This window comes from Medicago truncatula, chromosome 4, assembly GCF_003473485.1.
Source record: "Medicago truncatula cultivar Jemalong A17 chromosome 4, MtrunA17r5.0-ANR, whole genome shotgun sequence".
Classification (NCBI taxonomy): Eukaryota; Viridiplantae; Streptophyta; class Magnoliopsida; order Fabales; family Fabaceae; genus Medicago; species Medicago truncatula.
In genome coordinates, this window is record NC_053045.1 from 30,999,313 (window position 1) to 31,022,965 (window position 23,653).

Below are 23,653 nucleotides of genomic sequence, written 5' to 3' on the forward strand. Positions count from 1 at the left end.
TTTTATTTCGTCGGCACTTTTGGTAAATAAGATTTAATTTTTATAATTGTAAATGATAGATTTCTTCAAAAAAAACAACTCATTTGATTAATAATTTAACAATTTAGTGCATCGGTACACTCAAATAGAATTTGCCTAGTAATAAGTAGGTATGTGCCATTTTTTTGTTGTCTATTTGCCTTTTGTCCTTGGCCATAAGCCCACAATCTCATACACACAACACAATCAAAAGCAGTAACACACGTTCTCGGTTCTTGTTACTTTTCTTTCTTTGACAACCCTTTTCCAGACTGTCAATTATACTGACGCAATAAATCATTGAAAGTTAAGTTTAGTAAAAAGGATGTCACGGTTTGGTTTCTGTAAAATTTTGGTACCTCTTTTGTTTTGTGAGTGAATACAGTTATAGAAAAAATAGAATATATATAAGTCCAAGAGCCATGTGAAGTTTTGAAACATAGGTATGGAAACCCAAACCTTTGAGACAATTATTCGTGTTTTCATTTCATAATATATTTTTCTCATTTGTCATCCTCTTCTACACCATTATTTATCAATCATTTCTAGAAATCAACTTCTATATTGTGTTTATATTATATATATGGTACGTATCTTGCTTGAATTTGGTGAGGAATAAGAAGAATACACACAAGTCTACAACCTATAACTCTTGATTCAGCACAGTTCAACTCGAGGTATTTCATAGTCTGCAGTTCATGCATTACAGTGGAATATTTTCATCATATTCATATTCATTCAATGTAGCAACCATATGGCTTTTGAACTTTATGATATGATTTTACCTTTTCATTTAATGCTTAGAAAACTTTATATGATAATTGTCCTTGTCCTATAGTCAAATGTATCCCAATTTTTTTATTTCTTTTTTCAATAAATTTTTTCATTAAACTTTATTGATATTCTACATATATTTTCCAGGATACTCTTCAGAATATAAATTAATTTTGTTAACGGATCCAAACTGTATTGTATCCTAAATTTGAAAAAAATTCATACCCTAGCTTAATATTCTCTCAAACTTTTTATAAAAAAAAAAAAATCTCACAAACTCACTTTGTACTTTTATCCGTGTTATTTAACACATGAAAGAGATATGAATAGAGAGAAAATATAATATAAAAGTCACTATATAAATATATATAGTTTTGATGTCGGATTTTATGTAAAAAAACAAATTATTTTTCTTGTACCTTATATTGGCGTATTACATTGATTATGAAACGCTTTCTATCAAATATTTTCTACCCTACTATCTTACAATAAGAAACAATCAATCTTGGTTAGACAGTGTGGTTCCATGAGTTACAATCACATAGCTTTTATGAAATTATTATATTTTGCATAAAGTGTCTTCTCCTCTAGGGATTTATATGGCACTTGTGGACACTTTGTGTTCTGACAACACACAAACAACCCAGACATTGTCTTAGTCTCAGAGCTTTCTTGGCATTTATTTGTGTCCGGCCCCCTAAAAAGACCTTCATTCAAGTTAACCTCATCCACTCATTTTAGCACATACATAAATATATACATATATCTATCCTCAAAACTTAAAATATGATAAATTAGCTAATATAATGTTTTGGATCCTTTCCCACAATAATATAGCAATGCAATAATATATATTTTTAAATTAGGACAGCATACCAATGCATACATTAGCCCTAATGTACTACTACACTACAAGAGGCTCCAAATCCGTAAAATAACAAAGTTACAAAATATATAACCCCGAATAGTTTTATGGTGCATAAGTGAAGTAAATGTAATACCTTGTGTAGTATGTATTAGTTTTTTATTTTTTTTTATTATTAGATCAATGAATTTTACTATTCCTATATTGAGACAGTATATATGAAACTTTGCGTTGTTTTTAATTAGACCCCGCTATTAGATGATGAAATTGGTCTTTTAAAGTAGTCGATCTTTGAATTGGATATTGAGCTTATAAAAAAATTCTCACCTTTAAATTAATTAGTAAGATATAGTGATACTTACTTATCCAAAAGAGAAAAACAAACTTTTGCATAATACAAAAGTATTTGACTAGTGCACCATAAAATTAATCATAAATCCTACAGATTTGGATTCTTTAAAGTGAAAAATACGTAAGTTTAGTTTATTTTTTGTCTTTACAACATTAACATACAAATACACAACGTTCTTCTCTCTCTACGCAAATTTTCGCTTTAAGTGTCAAGAGAAAAACTATAGTCACTTACTACACATTCTCGTAGTCATGAGATTTGTGACCTTCCAATCTCGATCAAACATCTAATGGTCCAAAAATTAAACATATTTTGATTTTCTTCAAAACTAAAACTATTGGATCTCGATCGAACGCTCGCAAATCACATAACTACGTGAATGCGTGTAGTCAGTGATTCAAAGGAATTCGGATTAGGAGAATCCCGATTGAAGCCCCACCCAAACAACTCATCATTCACTGTATAATTGAAAGTCCCACTCTCGTATATCATATATCACACCCCCGAATATATGCCATTCCAACAACTAACACTATCCCACTCTTAGTTAATTCATTTGTTCCCCATTCCCCCAAAAAATATATGCACGTACATATTTATATATTGATTGATGATATATAGTTAAACAATTAGAAATGCAAAATTTCAGTTACTTATTTATCACTATTAGTGAGTACAATTTGCATCATGAATTACTATAGTTGTTAATTATTTATATGTACATGAACAACAATGAAACAGAAAGTGAAAGTGATGGAACCATTTACAAGAGACCATCGAGGCTCACTTGAAGTCTTCAATCCATCTTCATCTGACGACAACAACAACGAGAATCCAAATCCAATCAATTCATGGAACACTTGGACAACAAACTCACGACCCAACGAAACTCCACAACAACCGACGCGTGACTCCATCAACTCTGATGAAGTCCCCGTCGCCACTTCCTGGATGGCACTCAAAGAAACCACCTCTCCGTCAGTTTCCAACGAACCTGGCTCCGCTGCAGCACAACGAGCAGCAGAGTGGGGGTTAGTGTTGAAAACTGATTCGGAGACGGGGAAGCCACAAGGAGTGGCAGTTAGAAGCTCCGGTGGTGGTTCAAGGAGGGACTCGAACAATTCAATGAGAAGTTCCGGTGAAAGTTCCGATGAGGGAAGGGAGTTTAGAGGAATCCCAAGAGTTTCGGAGGATTTGAGAGATGCTCTATCAGCATTTCAACAGACATTTGTTGTTTCTGATGCTACTAAACCGGATTACCCGATCATGTATGCTAGTGCTGGGTTTTTTAACATGACAGGGTATACTTCCAAAGAGGTTATAGGAAGAAACTGGTAAGCTATAATTAGTAACTCTCACTTATTAACTTTTATTTATTTATGGATAAACAACAATTTGATATCTGAATTTGTGAGGCATTGTCATTTAGAGACCAATGACAATGTCTCACGCACTCAATGACAGTTGACGATATTATGTTATAATGCAACATCTAATATTCAGAAACTAAAATGGTTGTTTTTTTTATGAAATCAATATATATTACGCACTTTGAAAATGAATCTCAGTAAAATGGTAGGATTTACATTGATTTTACTCTATAAAAGATTGTATTTTAGATAGAAAAAATAGTGTTTATACTCATCTTTTAAAGTAAAGATTGATTCTTACCTCAATAAAAAAATTAATAAGTTCAGTTTTTTGACAACGTAAAAACTTAATAAGATCATTTACTTTTATAAAATAAATAAGTCATCACAATTATAAAATCAGATCACATTATGGGCCATTTGCTTTTTTAAAAAATATATCTAATTTTTTATTTTTCTCTTATCATGTCATGAATGGAAGGCCATGGCGTTGAAAAATTGTGACAAAAAGGAAACGAATGATTAACTAGAGATCTTTTTTGAAGGAGAATGATTAAATAGAGATAGTATATTTTTTAAAACATTGAAAATAAGTTTTTGCTATTTTCTAAATTTCTGAAAATACATGTGTGATTTACATTCTACTTTAAAAGGTGTGAAATAATATTGTGACATTTTTGTTATAGATAATGGTTTAGAGTTTATAATTCTGAAGAGGTATTCATATACAATTTTTACATTGTTAAGTGCAAAGAATAAATAATTGGTTCAAATCTAGTAAACTAATATGAATTACGGGTCGGGTGGGGGGATGAAGTCGATTTATGCAGGGAGCTGACACAGATCCGAATGATGTGGCAAAGATAAGAGAATCACTAGCAGCAGGAACAACTTACTGTGGAAGATTACTAAATTACAAGAAAGATGGGACACCATTTTGGAACCTTCTCACTATTGCTCCCATCAAGGACGAAAATGGCAAAATCCTCAAACTTATCGGGTAATATATGTACAATAATTAATTAATTACACCACTTAATACTATGCCTCAAATTAAAATAAGAATGTAATGTGATTATGCATGGTTTGATATATATGTAGAATGCAAGTGGAAGTTAGCAAGCATACTGAGGGGACCAAGGAGAAGATGTTACGTCCCAATGGATTGCCCAAATCCTTGATTCGATATGATGGTATGTAATATTATATAGTATGTCTCTTTCATAAATTAAATAATTTAATTTGTATATATTTACCATCACTAAAATATTTTATTTTCATACAAAAACAATGTACATATATTTTAAAAAATCAATCTCTTTTTTGAAATTGTCATATTTTTCATTAAAAAAAAAAAAGAAAAAATCTTTTAACACTTATAACATATTAAATGTCTCAATTAATAACATATTTATTCAAACTAATCCAATGTTGAAGTATATGCACACTCTAGCTCGTTTATAACAGCAACCAACCAGTAAGACTTTGAATTTGTATTGTGTATAGCTCGTCAGAAAGAGAAGGCAAACTCATCAGTAAATGAGTTGGTAGAGGCAGTAAGCAGAAGACCAAGGTCACTCAGTGAATCAGCAAACCGACCTCCCTTTATAAAAGTGCCAACAAAAACAGTACATAGTAGTGATCATGCAACACAAGAACTTCAAAAAACACCATCCAAGTCATCAAGGAGAAGAAAATCCGAGAGTACTTTGCCTTCATTTCGACGCAAATCACATTCTGGAGGAGGAGGAGATACTCATTTTAATTCAATGCATCCCATCACTGAGACCCCTGAAAATAAAATCAACTCGCGTCGCCGTTCTTTCATGGGGTATGTATGCATTTTTACTTACAACTACTCATCTTTTTAGTTTGAAAAAATATATGTGTTTTCTTTTTGCTCGTATTCAATGTCATGAGCATTTTGTATGTGTTTTCTTCTGCAGGTTCATAAGGAAAAGTTTGTCAAACAATGAAAGCTTCAATGATGAACAGCTTGCTGATGATGAGGATAGCTCTGAGGATGATGAAAGGCCTGATAGTGTTGACGAGAAAATTAAAAAGAGGGAAAAGAGAAAGGGTCTTGATCTTGCTACTACACTTGAACGTATCGAGAAGAACTTTGTCATTACTGATCCTAGGCTCCCAGATAACCCCATTGTAAGAAAATTTATAATCATCTTTAATTTATATATATATTATGCATCATTTGTGTTGCTTTTGCACCAAAATTGTTTATAGGATTTGATTACTTGTGTAATATGATGGAGCTGAAATTGACATATATGAATACGAAATATATGATGGTTAAGTTTTAATTTAATTGGTTTTTCAGATCTTTGCATCTGATAGCTTCTTAGAGCTTACAGAGTATTCTCGTGAAGAAATCTTGGGAAGAAATTGCAGGTCCTGTCATTCTCAAAAAATGATATATACTTGGAAATAATCTAGAAGGTTTTTGCATAATGACAAAATTTTATGGTATTTATTTATATATGCTATTTGATGATACAGGTTTTTGCAAGGACCCGAAACTGATCCTGCAACAGTGAAAAAAATTAGACAGGCTATTGACAATCAAACAGAAGTTACTGTGCAGCTTATTAACTATACAAAGAGTGGTATGCTTTTTAGTATTCCAATGATGAAACTTTTACAAGATATATAGTCAATGTCACACTATGTTATTATCTACAATTCATTTCATGAATATTTAACCTGTATAATAAATATTAGTAGATAGGAAAATAGTTCAAAATATTTCCCTGTTATCAAATCTTGATTTTGAAGATTAATCTGTTCAATCTAGGTAAAAAGTTCTGGAACCTGTTCCATTTGCAGCCAATGCGTGATCAGAAGGTACAGTTTATTATAGATAGTCATCTCAAGGGTTTGAATATTTAATCTCTTACCCAATCAATGTGTCCGACAGAGACATGACACACTAGTGGTTACATCATTCATTTGCTTCCACTTTGTCAAATTATAACTGGTGTCTACATGTCGGTGTTATTGACATTGTCGTGCCTGGTGTCCATGTCTATGTCGGTGCTCCGTATGTAGTATGTTATTTTCCATTTACCACAGAAACAAAGGTTAACTTGTTTCAATTTTCCTTTTATGTTTAATAGGGAGAGGTACAGTATTTTATTGGAGTTCAACTTGATGGTAGTCAACATGTGGAGCCTCTTCACAATCGCATTGCAGAAGATACAGCAAAAGAGGGAGAAAATTTGGTTTGGTTTCTATTCAAGTGTTTCATTAGTTTAATAAACATTGATACCTCAAGTTTTCTTTTGGTTTTAACATCTTCAACATATTCAAGTTAATTAAAAAAAAGTCTATAAAAGCCTACAGTTCATATTAAAAGTTAAAATTGATTAGGCTCTAGGATCTGTTTGGTTAAACAAGCTTAATTAAGCGCTTATAATACTAGTGCTTAAGTATAAGTTACTTCAATAACAAAATATAAAATTAAGTCAAGCTTTTTTTATTATTTTCATAAGCTATCCTAGAGAACTTGTGCAAATAATATCCCTAACAGTCTCATAAATGCTTATGCTAGTAGATAAACTCAAATAAATCAATCCAAACAAGCACCTATTATGACCAAAGAGAAAGATTTGGATATAATATCTCTACTTTAGGAAAATTTGTTCAATTTATTAATCTTAATGCATTCCAAGTTGTGACAAGTTTATTTGATATCCATATTCAGGTAAAGAAAACTGCAGAAAATGTTGATGATGCATTGAGAGAACTCCCAGATGCTAATATGGTAAAAATACTTCCTCATTATCTTTATCATTTAAAAAGCTTTTGAATTCCACTTATTACTTAACCTTTTGGCTATCATCAGAAACCAGAAGATCTATGGATGAATCATTCAAAAGTGGTTCACCCTAAACCTCATAGGAGGGATGATGCTGCTTGGAGAGCTATTCAGAAGGTATTACTTTATATTTGAAATTATGTTATATTTTCCTCAGTTTCTTGTTATTGCAATTTAGTGATTAACTAATTAAAGATTCATGAACTACTGCTACAAAATATAAGAATGTTCTATTAACATATATAGTAAAAGTTTTAACATGATTTATTTTACATTTGTGCTTGCTTCCATTGTTTTGTCTTGCTTGGTCTCTAGTTTCTTTAGATTTTTAACGTGTAAATCCTTGAAAATTTTAAGGGTTAAGCAATTTAGTCTCATAAATGTATGAAATGGAAAATCAGTCCCTTATATTAAAGAACAATCACTTTAGTCCCTCCATCCTGATATATCTTCTGTAAACATCCATCAAAATCATTTAAGACTTACATATTGATTTGCATAGTCTCTTACTGCATCAATACGAGCATCAAACCTTTAAAATCAGGATGTTAACTAAATGGCTGACATAATTCAATTTAACGGATTAGATTTTTGTTTCATAAATATGAGGGACTATATTGATCAACCCTTACAATTTCAGGGACTAAAAGGTTAATACGCTTGATTTTTACGAATTGACCATTGTTTTAAACGACATATTGTATCGAATATTGATGAAAATCATGACATCAAAGATCGTTTTTTGTTCCACATGACTGTCATATTTTGTATTTTCTTCTCGGTAACTTTTGCAATATCTCAAGTAAGTTATGTTTATTGATTATGTGACCATGGTTTTGCAGATCATGGAGAGTGGAGAACAGATAGGCTTGAAGCATTTTAAGCCAATTAAACCTTTAGGGTCAGGAGACACTGGCAGGTTTTTTTTTCTTTCTCTCATGTTTCCCTTTTCAAATTGAACTCTTCTTAATGATTTCAATCCTCTAAGTATTACTAAATATTTCTTATACAAAATACATTTTAAAATACTTGTAGATAAGTTAGTGTATAATTTAGCTGAATATAATCTTAATTACAATTTAATCACATCGACTTAGGTGATGTGAATTATTTCCATGCTCATCATTTTTTCAAATCAAGATTTGTGGCAATAATGTTATTATACGATGAATTATTTACTGTCTCAGTGTCCATCTTGTGGAGCTATGTGGAACTGATCAACATTTTGCCATGAAGGCTATGGAGAAGGCTGTTATGCTCAACCGTAATAAGGTACGAAACATGATCATTTGACATGTGTATGTTTTCCTTTTAATTGCTAATTTTTTGGTTCTATATATACTAAACACCTCCCATCATCAAGTCAGTCTTAACTGTGTTCTTTTCTAGAAGTATACTTTTGGAGGGAAAAACAACCGTGTCTGTACCGGAAGTATACTTCTGAAGTGATTGTGGAGGGAAAGAAAAGAAGCTCGTTTATGTTATCCCTTGCTTCTAGATAATTCAAACATGTTGGTTCACTTTTGAAAATTTCTACAGGTGCATAGAGCTTGCACAGAGAGAGAAATCCTTGACATGTTGGACCACCCTTTTCTTCCTGCATTATATGCTTCCTTTCAGGTATCACTTCAATGCAAAAAAGTTATTAATTATTAGTAACTAGATGTGTACATAGATGATTCAATACAAAAGTTACCAAATAAGAAACTTTGGTTACAATACTACTTATTTGCTATAAACTGAATTATTTTAATCCTTGAAACTTGATTAATTCGCAGACGAAAACACATATTTGTTTGATAACTGATTACTGCCCTGGAGGAGAATTGTTCCTGCTGCTCGAACGCCAGCCAGCAAAGGTTCTCAAGGAAGATGCAGTGAGGTATAATATACAACCTATTTATGCACATACATCATAAATTTAGAGCTTGAAGGCAATCAAAACAGATTTTATGAACCTTTTCATTAATACTTTTGTTTTACATAGTTGTCCACGCTCGCCAGTAAAACAGATTATCCTTCTTCAATATGTCAGTAACTTGTGTTTTTTATACTTTCATGTTACTGACATATAGTGATTCTTGTGATAATAATAGATTTTATGCCGCTGAAGTAGTTACTGCATTGGAGTACCTTCATTGTCAAGGTAGACTCTTATTATTTTTTCTTTCTTTTCTGAATCAGCAAAAACACTCATGGCATGATGATATAATGATATTGTTTGGCACAGGGATAATATATAGGGATTTGAAGCCAGAAAATGTGTTACTACAGAGAAGTGGACATGTGTCTCTAACAGATTTTGATTTGTCCTGTTTAACATCTTGCAAACCACAGGTATCTAAGATAATTGACATATAATTTTTATGTACAAGTAATACCTTTTAACTACACTGAAATAATTTTAAATGTGTCTGATTTCATTCTTTATTCTTCATAGCTTTTAATTTCAACTACAAATGACAAGAAGAAAGGACAACAAGCTCCAATATTTATGGCTGAACCAATGAGAGCATCAAATTCTTTTGTTGGCACAGAAGAGTACATAGCTCCGGTTTGTTGTTTCTGAACTTATTATTTTTTAGCAGAAAATCAAATTCTTATAGAAGTATGCATGAGACATAGTTATCATGTTTTTCACTTTTCAAACTTTAAATTTTTACTCATTTATCGCTGTTTTGATTGATAGTTAATGCTTTTGCAGGAAATTATCACTGGTTCTGGCCATACTAGTGCTGTGGATTGGTGGGCTCTTGGTAATTTTCAATTCCTATAATCGCTGTACCACTGACACTTCCGGTCGGAGACGTGTCCATTGTCAGACACATGTCATTGTCCGACACTGACACGACACTGACACGTGTGATTACATTGAATTATGTCATTTTCTAAAAATTATTCTTGTTGTCGACGTGTCAGTTTTCCTTTAGTGTCTGTGCTTTATGGCTTATAATAAATCAAACTATCAAGCACCTAAAACAGTTTTAGCAAGCCACAAAAATTAGAAAACCTAAAATCAAACATATATTTATGTTTTGACTGCATGTTTTTCTATTTTCAGGAATTCTTCTATATGAAATGATTTATGGATATACACCATTCAGGGGAAAGAATAGGCAAAGAACATTTGCAAATATTCTCCACAAGGATCTTAGATTTCCCAAAAATAAACAGGTGAGACTGTTCTCCCTTGCACAACTTAATAGTTTTCACATTAGAATAAAGGTAATATAGATTCTATAGGTGAATGCAAACGATAATGGCGCGACCACTATTGCGTTGTGGAAGTGGAGACATCAAAAACCATAATGGCGCGGCCACTATTGCGGTCACAAACCGTACCTGAAACCTTGATAGCATGCATCATCTTATGAATTATAAAGTTAGCCACCAAAGTTTGAATGTACAGATTTATTCAAAAGAATTTGATGATAATCTTAAACGTCATGATGCAGGTTAGTCTCAGTGCAAAGCAGTTAATTTATCGCTTGTTGCAAAGAGATCCAACTAGCAGGTTGGGTTCAAATGGAGGAGCAAATGATATCAAAAACCATCCCTTCTTCAGGGGTATCAATTGGGCCCTAGTCCGATGCACGGTAACATAACAAGTTTAACTTCAGTAGCAGTAGTACTATATATCAATGTTTTAAAAACCGAACCTGTTGCGAATTCGATGAAAAATCACACCAATAACAAACTTGATGTGGGGAGCAAGGGATAGTCAAGCAACCAAAACAAAGTATATGGAACAATTATAAACACAAGCCAAAAGTAGAAAGCAACAGCGAGAGAAAAAGAAGAGAGAACACAAAAGAATTTGTTGACCCAGTTCGGTCCAAATTGACCTAGTCTGGGGGAGAGAGCAGCCCTCTGTTCCACTATATGATGAGTAACGTTACAAAAGAGATATCAATGGGTTACAAGAATAAGTCTCCCGCCTAATTCTACCCAAAGTCTCAGCCTCTTCCCGTAATCAAGAGACTCAATCCTAATAGTGTTTTCCAAGGTGAATCAACCCTCAAACCCTAGTGTTTGTTCCAAAGAGACAAACTCTATACAAACTCTAGTTTTGTTGTTGTCATTCTAAACCCTTGTTTCAGCCCCCTCTATCTCAAAGTTTACTCTGATACAAGGTCTATATTTATAGTAAAAGTATCGCTTAAAATTTGAAACAAATCTGCACTCAAAATACGTTTCTGTTATTTGCTGCCGGCGCACCATCGTGCCACGATTTTTCCAGTTCCTTGCCTCAAAACTGAAACCTCCAATCGTGTCACGTTGCCCAACCATCGTGCCACGATTCTGTAGAAACTCTCACAATTCTCTACCTTGACTTCAAATCAGTGAAGATGCCAATCATCAACCTCCTTGCTGCTCTTTCCCTTGCTTCCCACTACACCAAGTAGCTCCACAAGTTTACACCCTATCCTCTTCAACCATCGGAATGCCTTCCGCCCTTTTGAAGATCCTTGTGTCCAAACTACTCAAGGTATTTTAGGTAGTTCCACAAGTGCACACCTTAACCCCTTCTGCCCTCGGAATGTCTTCCGCCTTCTCGAATGTCCTTGCAGTCCAACTACACTAGGAATTTTAGGTAGTTCCACAAGCATTCACCATAACATCTTCAACGCAGGACATCTCCCGCTTCCTTGAAGGTTTCCTTGCATCCAATCACCCTTGGCCTTTTTTTAGGGTAATCCCGCAAGCCGTGCTATACATTCTTCAACCTCCGGAATGCCTTCCGTCTTCATGAAGAAATCCCTTGCTCACCATAGAGCATAGCACCCAAGGTCCTCCATAGTCGTACCATTACCGGTGTGTTCAACTCCACCTCACGCTGAGCGTATTCTACCTCAACTAGCAAATGTGTACATCCCACTATGTCTTCAACCTTGAAACTCCACCTCAACAGGTAGATCATGAGTATTGTTGCCTCCGCCTCTCCAGACTGATGTTGAGTGTTTAACGTCTCTCCAGACGACCACCACTCCACTAGGCATCACTCCCAAGGTGAGACACATCACCTTCTTCATCCTCCAAACAACACCACACCATTAGAGCACCCGCATCCTCAAGATGCAACTTAATGTTCTCAAAATCACCAATGATTTTGTTGAACTCCACAAGTAGCTCCACGACGACCTTTGACTTTACCATCTTGAATGAGTAAAGTTGTTGCTTTAGGACTTGCCGATGAGCCAAAGACTTTGTCATATACAAATATTCGAACTTTGACCACATTGATGTCGCGGTTGTTTCCTTTGTTGCTTCTCTCAAATCTTTATTCCCGAGGCACAAGACAATGGCACTCCTGGCCTTGTCCACCATCTCGGTCTTCTCCGCTCGTGACATGGTGACCGGTAACGAACTTTCACCCTTCAAAGTTTTCTCACACTTTTGCTGTATTAACACCGCTTCCATCTTTACCTTCCATAACCTAAAATCGTTATCTCCGGTAAACTTCTCAATATCCCACTTTGAACCCATGGTACTTGATTATCCTTTGACCCTTGCCCCACGGTGGGCGCCAATTGTTGTGAATTCGATGAAAAATCACACCAATAACAAACTTGATGTGTGGAGCAAGGGATAATCAAGCAACCAAAACAAAGTGTATGGAACAATTATAAACACAAGCCAAAAGTAGAAAGCAACAGCGAGAGAAAAAGAAGATAGAACACAAAAGAATTTGTTGACCTAGTTCGGTTCAAATTGACCTAGTCTGGGGGAGAGAGAAACCCTCCGTTCCACTATATGATGAGTAACATTACAAAAGAGATATCAATGGGTTACAAGAATAAGTCTCCCGCCTAATTCTACCCAAAGTCCCAGCCTCTTCCCGTAACCAAGAGACTCAATCCTAATAGTGTTTCCCAAGGTGAATCAACCCTCAAACCCTAATGTTTGTTCCAAAGAGACAAACTCTATACAAACCCTAGTTTTGTTGTTGCCATTCTAAACCCTTGTTTCAGCCCCCTCTATCTCAAAGTTTACTCTGATACAAGGTCTATATTTATAGTAAAAGTATCGCTTAAAATTTGGAACAAATCTGCACTCAAAATACGTTTTTGTTATTCGCTGCCAGCGCACCATCGTGCCACGATGCGACCCCATCGAGCCACGATTTTTCCAGTGCCTTTCCTCAAAACTGAAACCTCCAATCGTGCCACGTTGCCCAGCCATCGTACCACGATTCTATAGAAATTTGATTTTAAGTTAACTCTCATAGAACCAAACCAGACATTCAACTTGTTGAACCATGAACTACACCATGTATGGTTAGGGCCTTAGGATATTTGATTTGTTCGATTGTGGTTTTGTCCTGATTCGAGCAGTTTAAAACAGCTGAACCATGATCTGGAGATCTCGTTTGTTCGGTGCCTGGTTTGGCTATTAGAATATCGTTATATATATATAATGTTTATGTTTTTTATCCTGCTCTTATTTCAAGTAGTTTTTAATTACCATTTTCTTGTACTGCCAGAAACCTCCTGAGCTTGATGCTCCTCTCTTTGATACAAATGAAGAAGAAAAGGGAAAGGAAAAGGAAGACAAATATGTAGATATTGGACAAGAGAATATGAGTGTCTTCTGAAAGGTTTCTTTGTCAATCTCCACACACCAGTTTATTTGGGTTCTTGAGGACTAAGTGGAATTTTCAACAATTGTTTTGATGATGGCCAAGGCATGAGGCTAGCCCTGTCAAATTTATATATCAGCTAGATTATGTAAAATGTTTCATTTTTAATTTATGAACAATGTGATTTTTTTTCGTTGATGTGTAAATTTTTTTCGCATTTCCTCCATTTGATATTAATTATCACTAAGGTGTTAAGAAAATTATTAACGTGGGATAAAGCTTGATTGTTGTTGTTTGTCTTTTGTTGTGAATTAGAACAAAAGTCATAGCAAGGCAATGATGTATATGGAGTCAATATCAAAGACAACTAACAAACCAAACGGTCCAAGTAATGAAACTAGTAACTTGTGAGTATAGTAAAATCACAATCGAATAAAGGAACAAAGATAAATTTTGAATATGAATTTGAAGTAGAAAAACCCTCCATTTTTTGTGAAATCTTACTTCCAACACACAATCAAAGCATCAAGGGAGTTCAAACACATCTACACATCTCATTGCGCTGAATGGAAAGATAATCTGACTCCAAAACCTTCCTCATTTGATTTCTTATTGTTATTGTTTCATTCATATAAAAAAAATATGTACTGGTATTGCTCGAGTTTTAGAGGTCGAACCATTCAAATACGATGCTCTAACTCTAGGACTCGAACCAGGATTTTATTGAAACCACTTTGTTTTCATGAATTGTTTACTCTATTTCAATTATGGTTGATGTAATGTACAGCCAAACATAGGACCTAAGTTGTCGATCCTAAATTTGATTTTTGCGTACAGTTCATGACTCGTAGAAAGTTTACTTCTCGAGATGAGATGATTGCATGAGTTCGATGTGAACAAGAACAAGGTGCGCTATCTCCAACAATTTTGTTGGAGATTGATATTTTTCTGGTTTAATAATTAATTGTGTTGTTATTTTCTCTCATAATTAATGCGTTGCTTGTTTAAGTTTAAGTGCCATAATTAGATTGCTGCTTATTTGGTAAGTAAAAGAGTCCTAGGTAATGATGTCTATGGTTCTTAGGTAATGATGACTAGTGTTTAGAGTAGATTTAATGCAGATTTTATGTTTAGTCTTACAAACAGACTTATGGCTTGGCTCTATATATTTGTAGTGTATGTTTAAGTTTAATGTATCAAAGTATCTTAACTTTTAGTACTTTTTTCACAAAATATTGTTATCTTCTCTAACTTTTTGGTTTTTTCTTCTTTCTTCTCCACCATTTTTTACCTTAATTTTCTTTCTTGAGCTTATTGCTTCTGCTGCCTTTGCAAAAGCTAACAAATTTGGATCACAGAAACGATTGAATGGGATCAAGTACGCTCTGACCTCTGCAGGAATCGGCCCAGCACTTGGAATAGATGGATGATTATGCTTGATATGGGATTTCTTTTGGCACAAAAATACAAACATGTTGTAGTTTTACTAACTAGCTAATGGGTACTCTAAAACATTTTTTTCTGCTACAAGGTGCACCAACAGAGCCAGACTGACTCATGTGTCTTGAGCATGTGAATGAAAATCATTTCATGCACATATATATTTGAAGTCAAACTGCCAAATACCTCCTAATAGTCCAATGCGGGGAAAATATTGTCAAGAGGATTCATTAAGTTAGCCGAATAAATATATAGTAGGAGCCACAAAACTTCAGAGGCATTGTATGAAACCTATTTTGGGTCAACAGATTAACACACCATGAGAATTTCACATAAAATCTTATGTAAGTGTCATAAGTTATTCTTATAATGATAGTAGTGTATATCATTTTTGACCTGAAACCACTATGAATCATATATGTGGAGTTGATTACTTTGTTTTCGTTAAACGTTGTCTGTAATAGGATGACCCTAGAGTCGGTAGATGAATACTCCACAAATCATGTTGAAGGACATGAGTGATATAGATGGAATTTACCCCTCATACATAACATGATAAATGTTTAAGGGTCCAATATTGAACTAAATTAGGGTAACACGGTCTATGCCTTGTGTTTAATATAGACACGAGGATAAAATGGCACAAAATCATTATCAAAGAAAGGTTTAGTCAGATCATACGATATTCTCGTTTTTTGGACCTCAATGATGTATCGTTAGATACCGCTCACTATTTATGATATTAAATGTTTGATTTTTTTTTTTGTAGTGGTTAAATATTTGATTTAATATTATTGTCAACGTTACGAGAACCTGCATTATCACACACTTAAGAATCGATTGATGAGAGATTAAATAATTAAGACTTATTCAGTGGTGCAATCTGACAATGCGATAATGCTAAGTGAAATGCGGTACACTATAAGGTATGTTGCGTTTATGTGAATTGAGATACAATATAAGATACAAATGTACTTAAATGAAGTTGTTTAGATTGCTGACCACACAAATGATTCTATAAATAGAAGTATAAAACCCTTCTGGTGAAGCAAAACACTCTCTCTCTAAATGAGAATAATTTTAATTAATTATAATTTTATTTTAAAAACATACACAAGACAATATTATTAATCAAAACAATTTTATTAATTGAATAAGGTTTACATGAAATTGCGCAATAACTTCACTATATTAATATAATTTTAGAACAAGATTTTTAAAAGTTTTTTTTTCTATACTTATCCCGAATAATAAAATTAGTAAGAGTTTGTCCTAGTTTTTTTAATGAGAGAAACTTCACATTCTCTCTTAGTTCTCTTTCTTCTTCACTCATTGAGGAGGGTGTTTTTATGTCATTTTTTACCTAGAACCCTCTAGGTTTTGTTTTTCCTTTCTTTCAATCTAAAGAGTGGTTCCCACATATATATCAAGTTTTTTCTTGTATTTTTTTTTTTGTGATTTCGTCGTCTGTGGTGTTGTGTTGTGTTGTTCGTCATTTGTGCGGTGTTGTTCGATTGTGTGGTTTGTTGTGGTGTTCTTTTGGTTCCTTTTGAAATATCGGATTCAATCAATTATAGATTCAATCAATGATTTGGACATCAATGTTGTAGAAGCATAAATATTTCGGTGACTTATATATTATCATATTATTTGTAAGCATTTTGTTGTTGTATGTTATTAACTTGGATGCTATGAATTTGTTCGTAGATTCACTCTTTATGTTTTTTAACGATGTTGAACGTGTTATTGTATCTGATATACTTTATCAATTTGAATAAATGAATATAGTTGTGTTTGCAAAAAAAAAATCTAAATTTCCTACCTTAATATAATATCAAACTTAACTATTGAGCAAAAATGAGCGAACCCATATTTGGGTAGTTTATTTGAAAGCATGATTTTATTTCCACAACAACAAATAATATGAACAAATTCCAATTTCTTATCCTTAATATTGGCAAGCGGATAAGCAAGAACAATAATTTTGGATCTTTCCTCTTTTTTTAGGCAATGGTAAATTTCAATGATATCATCAAATTAAGAGCAACATTCTACCAAACACCAATCATCTTCATATTTTTCTTCTGTAACTTGTTGTTCCGTCATTGGAAACCCCGCTTCTTCACCTAGAGTGCATGAATAATTTACATTAAAATCAACATGGTCAACACATTCATCTTCCACATCATCATCATCCATGTAGAAATCAGAAAGATTGTTTAATGTCCCGGTCGCGGACAACTTTATAAGATTCAAATCCGATTGTTCCATAACCCTAAAATGCTTGTGATTACCTTTGGATTTGTTCTTTGACTTGGAGACCGGATGGAGGCGGCAGCCGGAGCATTGTGGCGTGCTGCATTTGCCGGTGAATTAGGAATGATTGGTGGGCTTGGAGGGGACTTTTGTGAAGAGTCCAGCAGTTGGAGGGGAATCAAACCGGGTGATGAATCGAGTGCCGGGTGTCGGGTTAGGAAGTATCCGATATGTCCTCACCATACCATGTTGCTTACCCTCTCTCTTCATTTTTGGTTGAATTGAGTTGTGGGCTAAAGAGATTGATGAGAAATAGATGAATGGATTTGTGATTATATATTGATAACTTTGAGGTTGGTGCCTGCAGGGGAGAGTGGACCTTGGGAAGCAAGGTGTATGTTGTCATAGTTATGCGTGCTGACCAAGTAATTAACAAATAATGGACCAAGCAAAACAATTGTTATTATAAAGAATTAGAATTTCTTTGAGTTTTGACAACTCATTTAGATTAAACAAGTGTAGAGACAGAAAGAAAAAAAAATGTATTAAATAAATAAGTTGAATGATTCCTTCTATCCTTTTTTAAACCTGTTGACAAAGTGGAAAATCTCACACACACAACAACTGTGATATTTTTGGATTCCTTCTATCTTACCGAATTATAAATGCTTGAAATTAAGAAAAGGAACAAAATCATGCAGCTGAGATAGTTTCATAACCATGAGGGGAAAAGAAAAACTATTTCAGAATCCAGGATCAACTTGTAAGGTAAAAGTAATGCTATAAATCACTAACTTATAGGAAGCAATGTATAAATATGACGCAAAACCGTATTTACAGTACAAAATTGAGTAAGAAACCTATAAAGTAATAAAAAGGTCTTAAAACCAGAGCCAGACCCTTATGCGAATTGTAGAAGTCTGCTTCTGACAAAATTCAAATATAGAACAATTAGCAGAAGGTAATAAATAAGCTCGTCACAAATTCCTGGTTCGGTAGCGCAAAAAATAATTCAAGCATGCAAGAGGTGTGTATGATTGGAGCTGGAACTTGCAGCGAGACCTGAATCGAGACGAATGCACCATGACAGCAGAGCTGATAGCGAAACTGTCTGGTGTGGAAGAAAGGAAAATACCTTCAACTTAGAGATTCAGGCAAATGTTACGGTGAATTAGAGATTGACAAGCGCGGTTTGAGCAAATGAGAAGTGCGAGTCTCAAATAAATTCAAGTTAGATTTTTGTGCCATGTTATCTAGTTGAAGCTTCACTTTTTTACAACAAAATGTTTAAACTTGAAATATACAAAACCAAACCTTATTCTATATATGCACAAACAAATCATATCTTTTAGAATTCAAAATGACAGCACTAAAAATTTGTTTATGGACAAACTCTCAACTAGTGTCTTTGTCAAGATGTCAACCGCATTCTTTGAAACTCAAACAACTTTGTGTCAAGTATCTCTCAACTAGTATTTATTTATCTTGGAAATAGTTAAATCATCTAATGAATTTCACCTAATAGTTGATGTGAAATCCGCAAACGTACGGTTCTATCAAAGTAGTAAAATATCATTCTACAAGGAGTTGTTGTAATTATCGATTTTCTTTCTAATTATGATTAGCTGAAAGGTTTAAAGTTTAGAAATTTAACAAATTGATGATATAAAATTCAAATAATAAAAAACACATCAGGATTATTGGTTCGTCGTAACGACAATTCATTCACAACCCAAACTTATATTTTAATCTTAGGTTAAATCCGTTTCTAAAGACAAGTTTCCCTAATGTATTTTATGTTTTCTTTCGGAATCCACAAGTGTATTTCAATGGCAATCAAACTTATTCTCATGGTTGAAATGATTGTTATCGAAATCCATTAAGAACGAAACTTTAAGGTCTCAAGGTTTACAAAACTATTCTCATGTTTTGCAAACCTTGTCTAATCTCACTTCTTCCAATACTAACCTTCATCTTTCGATCCTTCAATTAGTATTTGAAATATGAATTAAAGATGGTGAGATTAGATTAGAAAATAGATTTAAACAAGATTAGGGCTCTAGACTTGGGTTGATAGGAATTAAGTCAATAGACTCATCCAACAATCCCAAAACATAGAGATCTACTCACTCATGTTCATCGTAGACAAAGAGATTGAAACAACAGAATATAGAGACATGAAAACGGCTGAAAGTAAAGTTGTAGAATTATAAAGAGGAAGAAAAGTAGCAGAAAAATAAAGACTTTGATTCAATGGAAAATAATTATCACAAAATATTCCAGGATGATTTACATGTCTGATTGCTCCTCAATATATAGCAAAAGCCTAGTCTCTAAAAAGGAAATAGCTCCACATTATAAGGCATAAAAACAGCACAAATATTCTCATAAATCAGCACTAAATCTGCATCAGATCAGCTGGCACGGTCGTGTTTGCAAGGCACACGACCGTGCCTAGTTCAAAACACTGCAGCTTCATTTGGATGTTGGGATTGTGCACGGTCATGCGTCTCACATGCACAGTCCGTGCGTAGATCTCGTAATTGTGAATTAAACTTGGCACGGTCTCACTGGAAGGGGAGCACGGTCAGTGCAATGGCACGCACGACCGTGCGCTATAGATTGGACAAAAAGTTTCTTTCTTTCTTCTCCATCAAGCTTCAATCATTCATCATCCTTCAATTGTGCTTAAACCATGCTTCTTGATCTCTTCTTATATTCAAAGACTTGATCTTACATCCCTTGTGATCCTGAGATTAAAACAAACAACTTAAGTAAAATAGTTCTAAAAACAAACTAAAGCACACAAAATTCTATTAAAATAAACACTTAAAAACCACTTAAATTATGACTTATCAATAGGCAAAGAAAATATACTACATAAAAATATGTTCTTATTCCTATGGAATCAACTCTTCCTCTCATTGATAATGACTTAGACCTCCTTTAGAATTCCAGTTTATATAGAAGATTGATAGGTAAAGTGATGTATCACACTATATCTTGCCCTAATGTAACCTTATAGCTGCGCAATATCTCATTCATTGCATTATGTCATTGTTATGTAAATAACTATTTGTTACAATTAGTTATATACTGTTAGTTAGTTAGTTAATCAGACTCTTTTCTATAAGTTAGTTATTAGTTTATTCCTTGGTGGTTAGTTATTTCAACTTCAGTCTTGACTGTTCTATATAATATACCACAATGTTCAATTCAATTTGTGACTTTTCATTCATTTTCCATCAAAGAAAATTAAGAAATATTCAGTTTATCTTTTGATAGTTCGGCTTTAGTGTTTTTGCATAGTCACTGACACCCTTTTCAATAGTAATAAACAAGACTGACCCAAAACCAAAGCAGCCATGACGATGACTTTATACCTAAAAGAACGTCTCAACAAACATGTACTTTGACATAGTAATTGGTTTTCATATATATATATATATATATATATTTTTTTTTTTTTTTTTTTTTTTTTTGAAGCAACAAATTTTATTATGATCCCTGCTCAAGACGAACAGAGACTGGTGAAATTGAGAATACAAACAAAGGCGCCGTATATAAGCGGAATATCCGAAAGTAAACACCCTAGAGGACCTCACCCACCAAAATACACGTCACCTCCTAAAACAGACTGCTTCACGAAACCGACCACTGTAAAAACGATATCCTACCATCCATCGTCACTACTCACCCCCAAAGAAAAAACCTCTAAAAGATAAAACCCTCCGTCCTGAACACCAAAGCTGAGCCACATCCGCAAAACTCCTAACCAGAAGACATTTCAACTTCCACCACCTCTCAACCTCCAATCCATCGAGAGAAACCATAAAAAGCCTAAAACCAAACTTGAGCCAAAGAACTGACTCCCGATCTCGAATAAAAAATGATCGGCCCACCAGACTTTAAGACCAAATCAGAAGGGCACTCCTCACCCCGATACACCAGAGAAACACCAAATCACACCAAACAAAATTGCAACTAGACACCAAGTTCCGATCTCGAAGCAAAAGTAACCGACCCACCGAAAACCAGCACACAAAAAAGAATGACAAACGACATATATGCGGTAGTGCAAACAAAAAAACATATCAAAAGGAAAAGGCTTAGATCAACGGGACCCGCTTCCTCCAAACTCCCTAAACACCTTAACAACCACAAAAAAGCAAACAAGAGCTAATGACCATATATTATAATGTCTAATGATATCACAATTGTTTCTAGTTATCAACAAAATTCCAACTCCTTACAATTGAAAAATAAAAAACTAAGCCATTTTCCACAAATAAACATCTGATTTATATTTTATGTATAGTGTGGTATATTTTTTAATTTTACTTACGGTCATGATTTCTCTTTCTCCTATTTCTTTTAGAAAAAATCATTTTCATTTCATACATGTAAATACTATTTTAAAATTACTTTAAACCTCAATATCTGTGTTTGACGAACCCCGATAATGAGGTACTGTACTCCTCACTACCAATTTTATTTCCACCATTAAAATAACATTAGTGAATTGAGAAGTGAGAAGGTAGGGTAGGTTGCATGTGTGTGCACATCAGCACATGGAAGTAATGATCTTGCTCACTATCTTACACCCAAAAACAGGTGTGTCTCCTTTGTTTGTTAGTAGTTTAGTTTCACATTATTATAACATAACATGAAACTTTTAATTTGGCATACGTTTGAATTTTAAGACAAAAAGAGTATATAAATATAATTAGGTTTTTAGGGTAATGGTTAAAGAAACTGTAAATAGAATATTTATTTTAAAAATATAAGTTTTGACGTTTCATTCAAGTAATAATTATCCAACTTTTTATAAAAAGTTGCTTGTTTTAATTGCTTAATCAATGCCTTAAGGATAATGTTTAGCATTCTCCATATAATTAAATACTTCATTCAGAATGTAATATAAGCAAAAGTGATGCTTTTTTTTTTTTTAAGAAGCAAAAGTGATGCTTAAAAAGTCATTGTATGTGATTAAAAATTTAGTCCATCAACATTAATTTTTCAACTATTTTTGCTTATATTTTATTCTAGAGAGATTAGATCAAATATCAAAATTGTACATTAAATAACATATTCTACACCATTTTTGCTTATATTTTACAGTCGTCTTAACGCTATAACGTATTCTACACCCTTAAATAAAAAGAGTAGTAAGATAATTCTCTTTCAATCTAACAATTTACAACCAACTACACCATAAAATCGGTTGTTAGAAAGAACATTTTACTATTCAAACATTCATTCTAATAATCTGGCAGCTACATAGGTTCAATTGCATTAGAATAATATGAAGGCTTAAACCCACTTTTGACCCCTTAAGTTTGCAAAAGTTGCAATTTTGATCCCCTATTAAAAAAATGGCAAAAGACACCCCTTATGTTTAGTCCCTTTTGCAAAACCCCAATTTTGGCTTGGTCAAGCCTACGTGTCATGCCAAATCAACCTACGTAATTTCAGAAAAATTACACTGTGTTAAATCTCCACGAACGCGATTCTCAGAAACGTGATTCAATAAGATCTAACCAAAACCGCGTTTCAAAATTGAGTACTAATTAACTTTATTTAAAATGATTGAGAAGGAGAATAAATCTCTGATCTAATTGGATGTTTATTGGGAGGGGGAGGAGGTATTGGTTTAAGTTTGGTATGGATTGAAGATGATAGGGTTTCTGGTAAATTAATAGACAATTGAATGGCGAAGATAAATGTTTGGTATGGATTGAAGATGAAAGTTCAATGTTACCTTTCATGAAGATTGCACGTGCCTGTCAATTTTTTCTTGATTTTTTCTTTTTTTTTATTCTGCAATTACACGCGTGGATATTACTCTCCTTTTTAATTAAAATAATTACACAGGTGGCGAGACACATAGGATTGACCAAGTCAAGATTGGAGTATTACAAAAGGGGTTAAACATGAGGGGTGTCTTTTGCCATTTTTTTTAATAGGGGACCAAAATTGCAACTTTTGCAAACTTAAGAGGTCAAAAGTGGGTTTAAGCCTAATATAAAATAGGCTTAAATGCTCTTTTGGTTCCTTAAGTATTTAATTGGTATCACTTTGGTCCCTTAACTAACAGAAGGGACCAAAGCGATACCAACTAAATACTTAAGGGACCAAAAGAGCATTTATGCCTATGAAATATCAA

At 33.7% G+C, this 23,653-nt stretch overlaps 1 protein-coding gene across 2 annotated transcripts; it reads left to right on the top strand.

The window, feature by feature from the left end:
- The first annotated feature begins 468 nt into the window (after positions 1-468).
- LOC11408033 (phototropin-1) lies at positions 469-14,085 on the top strand. 2 transcript variants are annotated; one of them, XM_039833828.1, is made up of 23 exons: positions 469-695; positions 2,751-3,343; positions 4,197-4,379; positions 4,481-4,572; positions 4,886-5,210; positions 5,326-5,539; positions 5,715-5,785; positions 5,894-6,000; positions 6,189-6,238; positions 6,511-6,615; positions 7,098-7,157; positions 7,239-7,328; positions 8,054-8,130; positions 8,399-8,483; positions 8,751-8,831; positions 8,990-9,093; positions 9,308-9,357; positions 9,442-9,548; positions 9,652-9,765; positions 9,916-9,967; positions 10,273-10,385; positions 10,667-10,807; positions 13,696-14,085. In XM_039833828.1, the coding sequence occupies exons 2-23, from the start codon at positions 2,763-2,765 to the stop codon at positions 13,804-13,806; spliced, it is 2,913 nt and encodes a 970-aa protein (XP_039689762.1). In that variant the 5' UTR covers positions 469-695; positions 2,751-2,762; the 3' UTR covers positions 13,807-14,085. The 2 variants fall into 2 exon arrangements, with proteins under 2 accessions (XP_039689762.1, XP_039689761.1); XM_039833827.1 differs by lacking the exon at positions 469-695 and having other exon boundaries at positions 2,541-3,343.
- The last annotated feature ends 9,568 nt before the right edge of the window (positions 14,086-23,653 follow it).